General features: G+C 37.4%; 1 protein-coding gene across 5 annotated transcripts in view; it reads left to right on the forward strand.

Annotated features, from left to right (window-relative positions):
* The window catches only part of LOC110443089 (E3 ubiquitin-protein ligase PDZRN3-like), a 192,046-nt gene that overhangs the window by 142,389 nt on the left and 34,690 nt on the right, over positions 1 to 14,967 (forward strand). For all 5 annotated transcript variants that reach the window (XM_021487078.1, XM_021487077.1, XM_021487079.1 and 2 more), the window contains 2 exons: positions 2,124 to 2,262; positions 13,364 to 13,462. In XM_021487078.1, the coding sequence (XP_021342753.1) occupies positions 2,124 to 2,262; positions 13,364 to 13,462 (238 nt within the window). The remainder of the gene's footprint in view (positions 1 to 2,123; positions 2,263 to 13,363; positions 13,463 to 14,967) is intronic.

The raw sequence follows: 14,967 nt of genomic DNA on the forward strand, positions 1-14,967 counted from the left end.
TGCCCTGGTTTAAGGGTTCCAGGGTTTTAAGTATATCAGGTTTATAATAGGTACTAGCTTTGTCAGGTTTTATACCAGATTACACAGGGTTTCACAGAACCAGCATTACCCAACACCTAAATAAAGGAATTTACCCAACAATACTCTGACAAAGCTTTCTTAAAAAATATATGTCACACCATGTTCCCACGGCCCAAGTATCATCAGAGGGCAGTAAAGACAAAGGCACAATGGTATAAGCTCCAGAACAGAGAAATGTCGAGGGAGTTTCTTTAGGTTAGAATTTTAGGTCAACTACCCAGAGCTAGAGGGCCATTCACCTCCATGACTGGTCTGCTGCCTTTGATGTTCCTATCCACTACCAGAACAATCCTGCTTTTGTTGGTCTCCATCTTATCAGAGTTTTCTGTAGAGAAGGGCAGATGACAGGATTTCTCATGTAAACATTTGATTAAAACCTCTTCACCTTTTTTTCTTCTAAATTTGACAATTACTGTGCTTCAAACAGATTTAATTGACAGCTACCATGGTAACTGGTTCCTGGAGTGAGGGGAATACCCTTGTTGTGAAATTTGACCTGGAGGGCTGGGGAGAACTAGGGTGTATTGGGAAGTAGATGTGTGATTTTTTTTAAAGATAAGTCATGTGGATGGACAGCAGAGTAAAAGAAAACAAGATAATTCACCGGGATATTTATGTTTTAAGCAGGAAACATTTGTATAAATGACAGTTTAGAGGTATATTTTCTCCTATTTATGTCAAAATCTATACTAAATGGTACCAAAGGATCCACTTAGTGTTTGTATATGAGGCATTTAAAGATTGACCTCATAATCCATCACCTATCTTATTACAGGTCTTCAACAAGTGGCCAGTTAATTAGAGATCATTGTGGGTCATCAGAGGTCATTGGAGGTTGTGGGTCAGTGACAAGGAACCAATTGACATATGGGAAAGTTCGTTGACTTTTCAGGTCAAAGTGTGCTATGATTACAGAAACTAAATCTTCGTAGCTTGTCTGATTTACTGCATTGTAACAATTTAACTTAAAATCAATGTTGACAGCCGGGCAAGTTTTGTTCTTTAGAAACCTTGCGTTAACTATGAGGAAGCTAGAGGAGCCCTTTTTCTCCCTACCACTTCCTAGGATGTCATTTAAGCATCTTATCAGCTTTCTCGTAATATATGGCAGAAAACGTAGATGTGAGGAAATGCTTGAAAGGAAACCAGCAATACATAACTTTGAGTAGGATTTGAAATTACAGAAAGCAAAAAATAGAATTCCACAACACATAATATGAAAGAGCAACAGGAATAGACTTTGTGTAGACATTATCAGTAGGTCTGTGAATCAATCTTTATACTGCCTCATATCATTGCTGGCTTTACCGGTACACGTGTTACGTAAGACCAAACGTTTTTAATACCCAGAGCTTCGAATAATCTTTGTGAGATTTCCCAGAATACCTTGTAATCTGTGATCCTTTCATTACACCGAGGTCCCTAGGGGTCGAGCAAACTACAGCCCTCCACAATTATCCCTGTTCTTACATATATAGCTCTGATTGGGCGAATTATCTTGGCTCTGCTGAACACATCGCCTCAAAAAAGATGGAAGCATAGTACCACTGGATGAGTTGACAAGACATCCCCAGGGCACTAATATTGGGTTTTCTAGCAAGGTGCAATAATTATACAGCTTAGATCCAACTCTGAGTGCAGACAACACTAAATCAAGCATACAAATCAAGCCTTTCTGTGATATCAAAACTGTGTTAGTTTTACCACTTTTCTACCTGATTACCTCCGTTGGAATCAACTAGTCTGTAACATAGCGTGTCCGTCGACCTTGCCTGTCCCTAACCGTCAACCCTTGCCTGTCCCTAACCGTCGACCCTGGCCTGTCCCTAACCGTCGCCCCTGGCCTGTCCCTAACCATCAACCCTTGCCTGTCCCTAACCATCAACCCTTGCCTGTGCCTAACCATCAAGCCTTGCCTGTAAAGGTCAAACAGTTTGTTAGTTTGCTTCTTTCAGAAATTTTTAAGCAATTAAAAGGAATTTTCCTGTAATAACATTTCTATTGAGATTTAAATTATGTTATATTTTTTTTCTGTTTTCCAGATTATATCAGCCGTCATCTCGGCGACCTGTAGCCTTTTCTGCCAGCACAGAGATGGGTCTAACTGACATAGAAATGGCGCATGGTTTTGAATATGACGATGCTTATTTTGAAGAGAGAGGGTATGACATGGAATATGAGGTAAAAAGAAATCAACTATTTTTATTTTATTTTAGGACCATGATGTTTTATCAGCTTGTTAGTATATTTATGTAAAAGGTTCCCAATCATTTAAACCTGTAAAACATTCCTCCACTTGCCAAATACTCCTAACACCGATTAACCTATTTAAACAGGCCTCCACTGGACCTTACTGTTCACTATTGGCAGACTTCCTGATTACACAAATTTAGTTAGTATGAACAAGTTTTCAGTGGGATCTATTAAAGGTTTCGTTTGTACAGGTATCCAGATAATTCAGGTTTAATATCCATATAAAAATATACAATGAGGACCTAGTTCAAGGTCTAGTTTATACAGGTCCAGATTACAAAGGTTCACATTACATGATAAACAGAAAGACCCAGTTGAAGGTTCGGTTGGTATATAAGTGTCTGGATTGTACAGGGTTTAATTTAAATGGATTACATCCAATGTATCCAAATCTGAATATAAGCAAGGTTTATTTTCTCTTATCCAGTCTTATTTTATTCATACATCTCTTTTGAGAATTAGTAATTATCACAGATAAGCAAAAGAAATTAAATGGACTCTTTTTAGGCTTTGCCATTTCATATGATATAATATGCTATATGGTAGGCCTGATGTAGCTTGATACTTTATGTCCGAGAAATATTTGAGATTTCTGTAAATGAAGTGTCAATAGTTCAGGTTGGTAGAATATCCTGAAAGTGTTACTGGTTTTAGGGCAGTTCTAGTGTAGGACAGCTGAGCGTTACTATTTTACAGGCTTTAGGATCCTAAAATAGTTGATAGTTGGAACGTGGTATCATGCTTTTCTAGTGATATCAGAATACAAATTGCAGAAGTAACATCTGCAAACCTGAGGAAGAGCATACCAGGTATATCATAGGAACGTTTGTAAGGTAAACAATACATATAGATCTGGTAAAGCACCTTGCTGAAGTCTGTGTCGGGAGCGAGAATCTGCATCTGAAGCACGTTTGTTTGGAACATTGCAGAAGATTGTTTTGTAATTTAGCCATGATGAGAGGTAGAGGAAGGGAATCTGGATCACAAGCATGCTTGGAAGTCCTGTAAATACCCTGTTTTGTAATTTGGCCCCAGTGATAGGGAAGGGTACAGATGGTGTTCTGGTGTACTGTACAGAACATTGATGTAACTTGAAGGGTGGCTGTCCATCTGTAATCCTGATCAGATGTCCAGGAGCTCATTACAGTCAAACTGACCGCTACCCAATGGTCAATCTTTCTGGCTGGACATGACAGACAGACCTTCTAATGCTTGTTCCAATCATAAGCATTTAGACTTGACCTTTGGTCAAACTTGTGTCTGACCCCTTTCAACCCCCTCTGTCACTGGTGTGTATCCCCCAGTGACAAACATGTGAAAGATCATGATGAACACAAAAATAGTTGAACATTGCTGGAATCACAGTACATAGCCATGTTGACTGAAATATTGCTGAAATGTGTTGGCCATGGTGGTCTGTGATGACTTCTGGTCCTGTATGTTGACTGGTCATCTAGACCCAGCATGTTGATGGGTCAGTATTGTGACATAGCTGTGGGGTGTGTTGTGGAGGAGTTAGCAACAGATCAGTGGAGTATCTGCCACCAGTACCCTGGATTCTCTCAGCACCCTCATTGGTGACGCCTGCCTGTAGACAGCAGCCATGTGGAGGGCCATGATGGGGAACAGGTAGAGGGCAGCACTTGTGCCAATAAGCAGATAATTATATTTCATCACTGACAATTGGGTAAATTAGCTGAATCAGCAGTCTGTTCACAACCAGGGGATTACCCACATGAACATAATGTGAGCTTAGAGGGGGCTCCATCAACTTCCCTTACCCCATCATAAAATAATCCTTTTATCATTATGGAAGCATGTATGATACTGAACTGGGTATGAAGCATTTATATTTACTGGAGACCTGCCGGTAGGTAAATGTCTCATTGGTTTTTAGCTATACGTAAGCATTTAGTTCAGACTTGTATATCTGGTGAAGTTATTTAAAATTTTCAATCTTGGCAGTTTCCACTTGTTTTTTTTTGAAAGACAGATATTTGCACTGAGGATGTGTTGTTTCAAAGTCTTGCAGAAAATTGGCTACATCTAAACCATGAGTTCCTATTAAAAAGGACAACTTTTAATCTAAACAGATTCATTACCCAATCTAAACAGAGCTGTGATTCCATCAGAAATAGTTTGTCAATCTCAGGCATTTTAGAAAGTTTATGTTGTGTTTCTTTACTGGTTTACAGATCATTTTTGTCCCTGGGAATCTGTTCCCTTGGTTATTTGTCTTATTGAGGCAAGCTATCCAACTGTGTGGATCACTTAGAGAAGGTTGTTTGCTGGTTTGAACACCGGTCTATGGTAATTGGACACTGCATACTTTTACTGCACTGGACACCAGAGATTACCAATGACCAACATGGCCGACAACAGTTGCTTGGTTACATAGGTTTGCTATGTAGCCTTCAGTAGACCAGAGGGACTAAAAGACAATAATTGAATTAATTATCGAGATCAATACTTCATTAGTCCAGTTCATTGAACATTTGGTTGATGGACCGTTTAGGCCGTTACAACCAAGCGAACTCCTAAGGCATCAGATGACCAAGATTGTCCACCGCAGAGTCAATTAGACGCTTGGAAAGCCAGACCACCATAATGGGTCTTGACAAACAGATGCTTTTTGGGTAATACAAAATATATGCAATAAGGCATCTTACTGTATAATTATTTTTCACAGGAAGTAACCTCATAGTCTATGGTTTTATTCCTCAACAGTATATACACAGTGGAAATATTTCTGCAGCTCAATTCAGGAGACGAAAATACAGTATTTACTGAAGTGGCAATGAAGATTGATAGGCAGAAACTTGATAGCAGTTCATCACAGTTTTGACAAGAATAAGTTTTTTTTATGAAGGATTAACTCATTCCCCCTTGAAATTTTATAATGAACTATTCCATTCTTTGAATTGCAAGAGTTCAAATGTGACTTTAAGGGTGAATGGGTTAAACCAACAGAGGATAACGACTATGATTGAGAATATTATAAGTAATATATGTCTGTCTGATAGTTAGACAATAGCAGGACTGAAATGGAAAACAAAACAAGGACTTGTCATACTGTAGCGTGTGTAATATTTAGACTGACTGTAGTGAGGAGTGGCAGTAACAAACACCTCCTGAGCAGGTTAGGAAATGGAAGATAATGTAACTCTCCGCAGTGATTTACACGTTAAAATGGGTGCCCTGCCCTGCCACTGATTTGTAACTCGATGAGATAGGAATGAATGGGGAAGCTGCATGCAGTGCATGGTGGCGATGGAAACTGCATTTCCTGATTAAAACACAATTTATTGAATCAACACGTGCAGTATTTCAAAGCACATGCATTACATGTCTTGCATGAGCAGGTTTTCGTTGTTTGAATGTTGGAGGACTTGAAGGGATGAATGATGGTTTGTAATGAAGTATGAGAATGATTTCATTTAGAAATCATCAATTTGTGATAAATTTAAATACAGCATTATGTCAACTTGTTTTATTGATTTTAATCAAGTGCACCAGTTTTTTTTAATTAAATTAAAAAAAAAAGGGAATTGAAAGTGAATTTTGTTCCCAATCTTTATCTGATATCAGCATATTGAAACTGTAATTGTATTGCTATTTTTGGACAAAGATAATCGTTTTAAATTTATTGAAGTTTCCTTGAGTAATACTTAACACATTTAAGGAGATACCTCTGATACTATAATGTTGGAAATAAACAATATTTTCATCTTAAACTAAACTTTGTGAGGTTTATTTGTTGGTGCACAGACAACTCCAATGCATGAACACTGGTCATGAAGCCAGCTTTACCATGACAGTATAACCTAATTTAGAAGTATTGTAGAACTGTAAAATCTAAATTTGTCACCACTCTTTACACTTGATGAAGGTGGTAAAGCCAACACAGCTGATCAAGTTCATAACATATTCAACAGAGGTCACACACACAAAAAGGACTTTTCAAATAGTTTAGATCTTTATGCCTTTGAGGTCTATACCTGAGACAAGGTGACGATTAGTATCTCCTCCTCATCAGGTGTTACTATCATTAGAAGTATATGTAAAACATCAAATAAGAAGGTGATTTCAGCCAAGATAATTAGTATATGCATTGGGAAAACTCATATCTGAGCCAAACTTTGTTTTCAATAATTTGGAGTCTGGTGTATCACTGCTTTGATCACTCAAAATTCTCTCCACTACCTCACTCAAGTCTGTGGCCTTTTGAAACGCTTTCTTTAGACTTTAAATGCATAAAGAGAATACATCCTACTTAAAAATGAAAATTTTGATTGCTGTTCTCCAAAAGATTAACGTGAATATATAGATACACACTGGTATTTATAGAATTCTGAGTCCGTCCAATGCTTTGAATTTACAAGATCTAAAAGATTCCAAGGAAACATACTAATAATGACCCAGACATTTAGACAAGATTCAGAATGGTTACATTTGACATCAATCATTTTCAATACTTCAAAAGTGTACCACTTTGTCTGGGATTCTCCCCTGACAAACCTGTCACGGCTGCAACAGCTGACACGGCAGATTTCAGAGGCGTATCAGACAGCCAGAAAATACAAAAACTTAAAAAGTATTATGTCGGAAACGATTCAAGTTCTGTAGACTTGCTGAATTATGGGTAATTATCTGTTACTTGGAATAGAGCCTTTCAGTATTGAGAAAGATTTAAGAAAATAACTTAAGTTCAAAATCTACCAATCTAAGTATTTAAGTCACAAACTAATGCTCATTGGAATACCCCTGCCTTTAATGCTGTTTATCAATGGGACAGAATATTTCAGAAGTACTTCCAAATTAATTGGGATATGATCGGAACTAAAAATGTTTTTAGGGAATGGGCAAGATTCCATGTACAGAGGCAGTCTGTGCAGGTATCTGTGTTTTTCTTGGATACTGCGGGTGTGTACCGAGAGGCAAGCCATTCATTACATGCGCTGTTTGATTTACTAGAAGTGTTTTTTTTAATCAAAATCTTTATATCCAAAGGCAAACAGATCGATTTACAGGTCTTTTTTGTTTTGAAGATGAGATATATGTATAAAGAAAAAATTATCTGTCCAGAAGATTGTAAATGGTACAAGCATGTTTTTGAGATAATTTACATTTTATCGTGGTAGTCATAGATAAGTTTCTATATTTCTGTATTTCTATCCAGTAATCATACACGAGAATGTCAAGATGATTCGACAAGAGAACATGCAGATGATTGGAATCGGTAAAGATTATTGCGCTTTTGACGGTTAACACCCATTACATGAAACGGTGCAAACATTTTTGCAGATTTGGTAAAGATTTCTTCAAAGGTTTTCAATAAAGAGAATAATTTAGGAAGTAGGGTTAAAAGACCAGAACGGAAGGTTACATGGAAGCTTTATAAAACCTGAGCAGTTTGGGAAAAAAAGGAGATATAATAATCAGACTTGATGTGGCTGTGAAACTCCGAGTGAGATAGTAGGATAAGGCTGAAAGGCTGTAACGTAAGCTTGTGTGTGTTTTGTGTAAAATGGCTGGGAGTTTAGGGTGACAAGTGGCAGGGCAATTTCTGTCAGCCACACTTAGAAATTACAGTAATTTACACGTGTTTGTGACTGACGTTTGACACAACAATTTTATAACGGCCCTTACCATTATGGAATTCACAAGTCATAAAAAATGCATTTCCTGGCCGGAAAAAAGTAAAGAGTTATGTCACAGAGTGATAAGCCAGTCTCCCAGCCGATAAATAATCGGATTTACATTGACAGTATCAAGAGTGGCCATCTTGCCAAAGTCACCATTCTGTCATGTTGTGGCTAAGGCCACCTCAGTGTCTGTGTGGCTGTCAGGGGGCATAACTCATGGTAAGATTGATTCAAAGCGGCTACACTTCAAAGATGAACGATTTATGATGGGTATATTGATAATGATCGAGGTTATGGTATAAGCTGATTTCATTTGACCTTGGAAATTTGATAAATAAAAGATAATGTAAGTGACCTAAATTGATACAGTCAGACAAAGCTATAGACCTGATTACTAGAAATAGAAGATGGACTTTGATTGGCAGTGTTTCAACACTTGGTAAGGTTGTCTCTTGTACACTCTTCAGCATCTCCGATAGATTTAGGGGATACATTTGTTAATTAAGGAAACAATAAGAATGAGATATTCCTTTGTTCATGATTCTGGTAATGAGATTTAGTTCAGCAGCTGTTATTATATGAACCAATCAGGTCTGATCTGTGTGAACTCTGACCTGCTGCAGTGACCTATTGTTGTCTGATGTATTTGTAGGTGAGTTATGACAGTTACACAAGGTTTCTAACAGATGTTCATTAACCCACTACCATATTGCTCCTCCCTAGCAGTGTGGGCCAGGGACACTGGAAACACTACCTACAGGTCTAACAGGTTGTTGTCTCTCAGAGTTACTGAAATACTTCACAACGTACAACATATCTATACAACTTATCTATACAACTTATCTAATATCCATTAATGCTGTTTCCTCATGTTCTCTCAAGGTACTTAGTGTCTAAATCAAGAACCCTTCAATATTTTTAATATTTATTTGGACCAGAATTTGAAATAATCATCTTGTTGATGAACCATCTGCTGTATACATACGGAGGTTTTTTCTGCGTGGTCTGAAGCAGTGTTTTATTGGCAGTGCAGTGTGTATGAGTACAGTTTAAGGTGAATCATGAAATGCTTTTTACTGCCCATTATTATGTGACTATTGTGGTCTGAGCTAGCCCAGAGTCGGTAATTAAGTTACCGTATTAAATATGTATGCCAAGGTTAGCGGATTTAATTTAGTTAGCCTTTGATGCTGGGGTGATGTAGATTGTAATAGGAGAAAGAAATCGTTTTTGGCATTAATGTCAATGAAATGATGACTTGTATGTATCACATAACAGAACAGATTGTCCGTGGGCAGTGCCTGATAGGTAGGCTCACACAGGAAGTCAAGTCTCGCTTAAGTCCCTATATCAATCTGTATACAGTTATTTACACTTGAGGAGGACACAAACTGATCAGATGCAGATAATTATGGAAGAAATAGTTGATTATAAAGTGGCGAAGTTGGTTATGACCAAAGGCTTGTTGGGTGCATGTCTTTAAACTAAAGTTGAAAGTTTATGTCTGACAGCCTACCGATAGACTCAACAAAATGTCTACCAATTAATCTATGCACTTCCTTCCTTTTCTATCTTAACTTCACACATGTTTGATGTTTTGTACATTAAATGTCTGATTTATGTGTTTGAAGTTTGGTAAATATCTTAGATCTTCTCATCATTTATAACAAATTGAAAGTGTCCCAAACACTTTCATTTGAACTAGAACAACATTTGTCAAAATAAAATTTTGTTTCTTGCACCAATATTGTGTAAAGTGTAAGACAAGGTGAATCATTCATGTTTTATTATCAATTAAACCATTTATAGATGTCAGGAAAATTATCACCTGTTTGTAGAAAGGTTGGCATGACTGTCGCGACAAACATTTAAAAAATCTTGAGCAGGCATGTAAATCAGATTTTATTAACTCCCTACTTCAATCAGTGCCGACTGAAATTCTTTGTGCATCACATTGGTTTTAATGTGAATTCTTTGCACCTCATTGCATTGACAGGGCTACCTGCAATGTTTGTATGCAAGGCTGTTGTTGCTTGTGAAAAGATGTTTTGTGCTCTCAAATATTGAGTTTTAAGCAACGTAGAGTTCATTTTAATTAATTATCTGGCTTTTAAGCTCACACATTTGAATGTCAGCGTGAGGGTACTGCAAATCGTAATATGAAAATGTGTGTACTGAATGGCTGAACTTCCTGCAATGCAACACAGTATTAACTAATACCAGCGGGATGCATGAGGACAGAATTGTTACTGTAGCCACAAAATTGAAAGGTTTCATGTCCGCTCTTCAATACGGAGCCGAGAAGGAAGTAGAGGGTGGGAGGCTGTTTCTGAGGCAGTCTCTCAGTCTGTGTGAAAATGAAAATGGACTTTATGCGGAACAATACACTGAGCATGCTTTCTCTCCTTCAGGTATCTGATGGGTTAGAGATAGAGAAAAGACGACAAAAACTTATCAGAGGCAAAACATTATGGAGCAAATAGTCATTTATGAAGCGGGCAAGTGTGACTTGTGTCACGCGTATACTTACAATGGGACATTAATTGTGTGCCAGTGTATAAGTACCTCCCCACGGTGTCGTATGATCTCTATCAATGACTCAATACCTACTATAGCAGCTATCGACACACAGCATTATAGCATTGTCCTGCTTTGTACATCCTATCTGTACAATCAATGATCGATTGGCAGATTTCTGCCATGAAACTATTTATCATAGATGGAACAGGACTCAGACAGAAAGATGAAATCTTGAGGGACTACCTGATATCACATTATCTAACCAATGGCAGACTTGATTCATCATGTTTATTGGCATATCCCCCTCACACACAAGTCTTATTAATATGGATGTGACCTCATGTTTGCCCTTTATTCCCAATCTCGCATCTTTGGAAAGCGTCTTTTATTTATGCATATTGTAGCAGTAACCACAAATGTAGCAGTAACAGATAGACCATAATTAAAAGTAGAATGAAGTAACCTTTAATTGGTGGTAGTAATAGGTACCCTTTAATTGGTGGTAGTAATAGGTATCCTTTAATTGGTGGTAGTAATAGGTATCCTTTAATGGTAGTAGTAACAGGTACCCTTTAATGGTAGTAGTAACAGGTACCCTTTAATTGGTGGTAGTAAGAGGTACCCTTTAATTGGTAGTAGTAAGAGTTACCCTTTAATTGGTAGTAGCAACAGGTACCCTTTAATGGTAGTAGTAACAGGTACCCTTTAATGGTAGTAGTAACAGGTACCCTTTGATTGGTAGCAGTAACAGGTAGGCCTTAATTGGTCCTGATCCTGACCCAAGTCGACCATCTGTTCTCTTTATACTTTACATTGACCTTCATGTTTTCCCATTGACAAATCACTAATGACAGAGAAAAGTCTATTCACTTGACAGAAGTTTCTGCCATTGATTTGTGCAAGATATCTTTAGACATTGATTGGAGTCTCGAAATCAAAGTCTTTTGCCGATTTACCTGCTTTTTATGTGAATGTGTTGTTAATGTGTACTGAAGTATGTGAGAGGTGTGTTAACTGTAGGAAGGTGATTAATAGATACTCGGAACATTTAAACGCTAGCTCCATGTCTAATCACTGTTTGTTTCCCCTTTGTGATCTACCCCACAAACGTGTCATTTGTAAATATATCGGAAGGAGAAAACACTACACCATTATTTACAGTGGTGTAGGGTTCACACGCTAATGTTTGCTCTGTGGACAAAGACAACTACAGAGTACAGAAGAACCTCTTTATCAGGTACTTAATAGTTTTATACTCGACCAATTAACTGGATGGCTGAGGCTGGACCCTATTGTCACAGGTTTTAATAAAAACCTAATCTGGTCTCCTATTCACTAGGTTTTAGGTGAAATAACTCAAATTCAGTCAGATGTAAGTAGCCAAAAATGCATAATGATGGGATGTACAATAAAAAGGAGCAGGTTTCATTTCATAGACTAACATATGTGCTTTAAGCATAGGCTGTTTTTTCAATTAATACTGAAGATCTAAGTAAACAATGTGAAGGCCTTTCAGTAAATATTTACGATTTGTGTGAAGGGGTTGTCGACTCAGAGTCCCTGTTGTCCTGACTTCTGATATTCATCCATTATCTAATCAAAGTGAAGAAGACTGTCATTAACAAGCCAATGTCAAAGACCTGTCACATTTATTCAGTGCAAAAACAGAAATATGATACTTGTTGTATTGTATTGTCAAAATTAGAAAACAACAAAAGAAATATGCGATTAATTATGGTATCATAATTGTGTGTGTGAAGTCCTAGCTGCAATGTAGCTTTTAATATCTGTAATGTCATACTTGTGTAATGTCATACCTGTGTTATGTCACACCTGTGTTATGTCATACCTGTGTTATGTCATACCTGTGTAATGTCATACCTGTGTTATGTCATACCTGTGTAATGTCATACCTGTGTAATGTATACCTGTATTATGTCATACCTGTGTAATGTCATACATGTGTAATGTCAATGTCATACATGTGTAATGTCATACCTGTGTTATGTCATACCTGTGTAATGTCAAACCTGTGTTATGTCATACCTGTGTAATGTCATACCTGTGTTATGTCATACCTGTGTAATGTCATACCTGTGTTATGTCATACCTGTGTAATGTCATACCTGTGTTATGGCATACCTGTGTAATGTCAACCTGTGTTATGTCACACCTGTGTAATAGCATACCTGTGTAACACTTAGGAGAGAGAAAAGTCTGATGATGATGGGGATGTAAAATTGTTCCTCAATTTTTGGTTTCCTGGCCATTGTCCATTCTGTTCGCGTCGTTTCACATCTCCAACTCTATATAGTGTAGAATGATGAGTTTTCAAGCATCAGACCAACAAGGCAGTTGACTGTATCAGACAAAAGCTTGTTGTGGAGGAGATAACACTATTAACAGGACAAATATAAACAGCTAAAAATTACATGTCGCCATTGCAGGATTAGTAATCAAGAGCTGTCACAATATGGTCAGAGAAATGTGAAAGAACTATTTCTTTGTTGTTCTATGGAGCACTCCATGAAATATGTCAGAAGGGTGTTTCATTTTGCTTCATTAGTTATTTTGTTGCCAATTCCAATGGGTAAAAAACCTCGAGTTAATTGAGTGAAACTGAAGTGGTTGAATGGCTGCAGGCTTTTACAGACTTGTTGAGTTGATATCAACAAGTGGTAGAATATCTATACTCTAATCCTACTTGTGGCGTTTACTACTTACATAAGTACAGGTTCATTTGGCTGCTAAATCTCTCATAAAAACATCAAGAGCTACATGTAAATATGGCCATAAAAATTGCTAATTAAGCATAAATTTCCACTTCTACATGTTTACCAAAACTTGGGAACTCTTTTTTGTAGGAGGTCATATTACATCGATCCCCGATCAACGAGAAACTTGGCCTGACGTTGTGTTATGGTTCGGTGGAGGAAGGCATGACAGATGTTTTCATCAGCGAGGTAAGTTTTACTTTCCTGTGTTTTCCTGTCACCTGTCTTTTGAACTCTTATATTCTTCACGTTCAAGTTAATAAACTCATTTTTGAAACAATATCAATTGCGCCGATCTATATAAAAATAAATTCAAGAAATTTGTCTGACCAGGATTGGTACAGTATATCGTTGATAGAATTTAGTTTGAGATATTGATTTCAAGCAACAGCTACACCTAGAGATAAATCTCTGGTATTCCCCGGTACATATAACCACTTGTTTGGCACGATTCATGGAAGGTACAAACAAGGGTAGATGTTTTACAGCACTGGCCATTCACGGCAGTGTGTGTCAGGCATAAACTCTTGGTTAATGGTCTGTACAGTGCTGTTACACAACACTCATAGTCTTGGTTAACAGAGCATTTGGACATCTGCCATACCCAACCAAGGCAATTCCCCCTCTGATAAACCTTAAAGTGACAATGATTATCTGCCCTTGGTTGTGTCTGAAGTTTATCAGCGCCCCCTGGTGTTACCTACCATTTATCAACCCAATGCCGTATTGCTTTCTGTTCTAATCTCAAAATTTTACTCAAATCAAAAAGACGTTATCTAAACTGTATCGACATATCATTAGAAACAAGGATTTTCACTTTGAATCAGAAGAAAGCGGTTCACGATGGTATCCTGGCAGATTTTCAGATTTTTTCCTTAGAAGTTTTCTTGGTTTACCTTTTTCTCTGCATTGATACGTGGAATTGTGAACGAAGGATAAACAAAGTAATACAAAAGAGATAAAGTAGTGCTTTAACTGGATTTCTGTTCTATTATCAGGTGAAGATTTCCCAGTACCCCTATTTAGGTCCAGACAGGGTTATAGGGGTATGTGTGTGTGGTCTAGTTTGTAAGTGAGGAAGGGGGATTCCCCAGTATCCCTTTTTAGGTCCAGACTAGGTTATAGGGGTATGTGTGTGTTGTCTGGGCTGTGAGTGGGGAAGGGGAATTTCCCAGTATCCCTATTAAGGCCCAGACAGTGTTATTGTGGTATGTGTGTAAGTCTATAGGTTGTAAGTGGGGAAGGGGTACTAGTTTATGTTTCGGAAGAGGTGGGTAAAAAATTAGGAGGAAAAGAAATGGCCATTGAAATTATGGATACTCATCAATAGTTTGAATAAAAATAACCTTGACCATTCAGATAGAAATTACAGGTTGAGATAAAGGAAAAGTTAGAGAATTGCTAGAAAGTTGGCTCTTTATTACTGACTGTAAGGGGCTGATGATGTGGAAATAATGCAATCATACATCATGATAAAATTGGAAATGAAATTCTCAAAACTGAATAAAAATCCATAAAGGAAGCTATTTCGTTTATGTTTCATAGATGAACAAACCAGTGCATTATGAGAAAGTTGGATTCATGGATTTCTGTAGATAAATAGAAAATAAATAGTTTAACCTAGGAATAAACCACACAGAACAATCTCATATTTTTATAAGCAACACAGGGGTCTATTTGTATCTCTATGGAAA

The sequence above is a fragment of the Mizuhopecten yessoensis genome, unplaced genomic scaffold (assembly GCF_002113885.1).
Source record: "Mizuhopecten yessoensis strain PY_sf001 unplaced genomic scaffold, ASM211388v2 scaffold716325, whole genome shotgun sequence".
Lineage (NCBI taxonomy): Eukaryota > Metazoa > Mollusca > Bivalvia > Pectinida > Pectinidae > Mizuhopecten > Mizuhopecten yessoensis.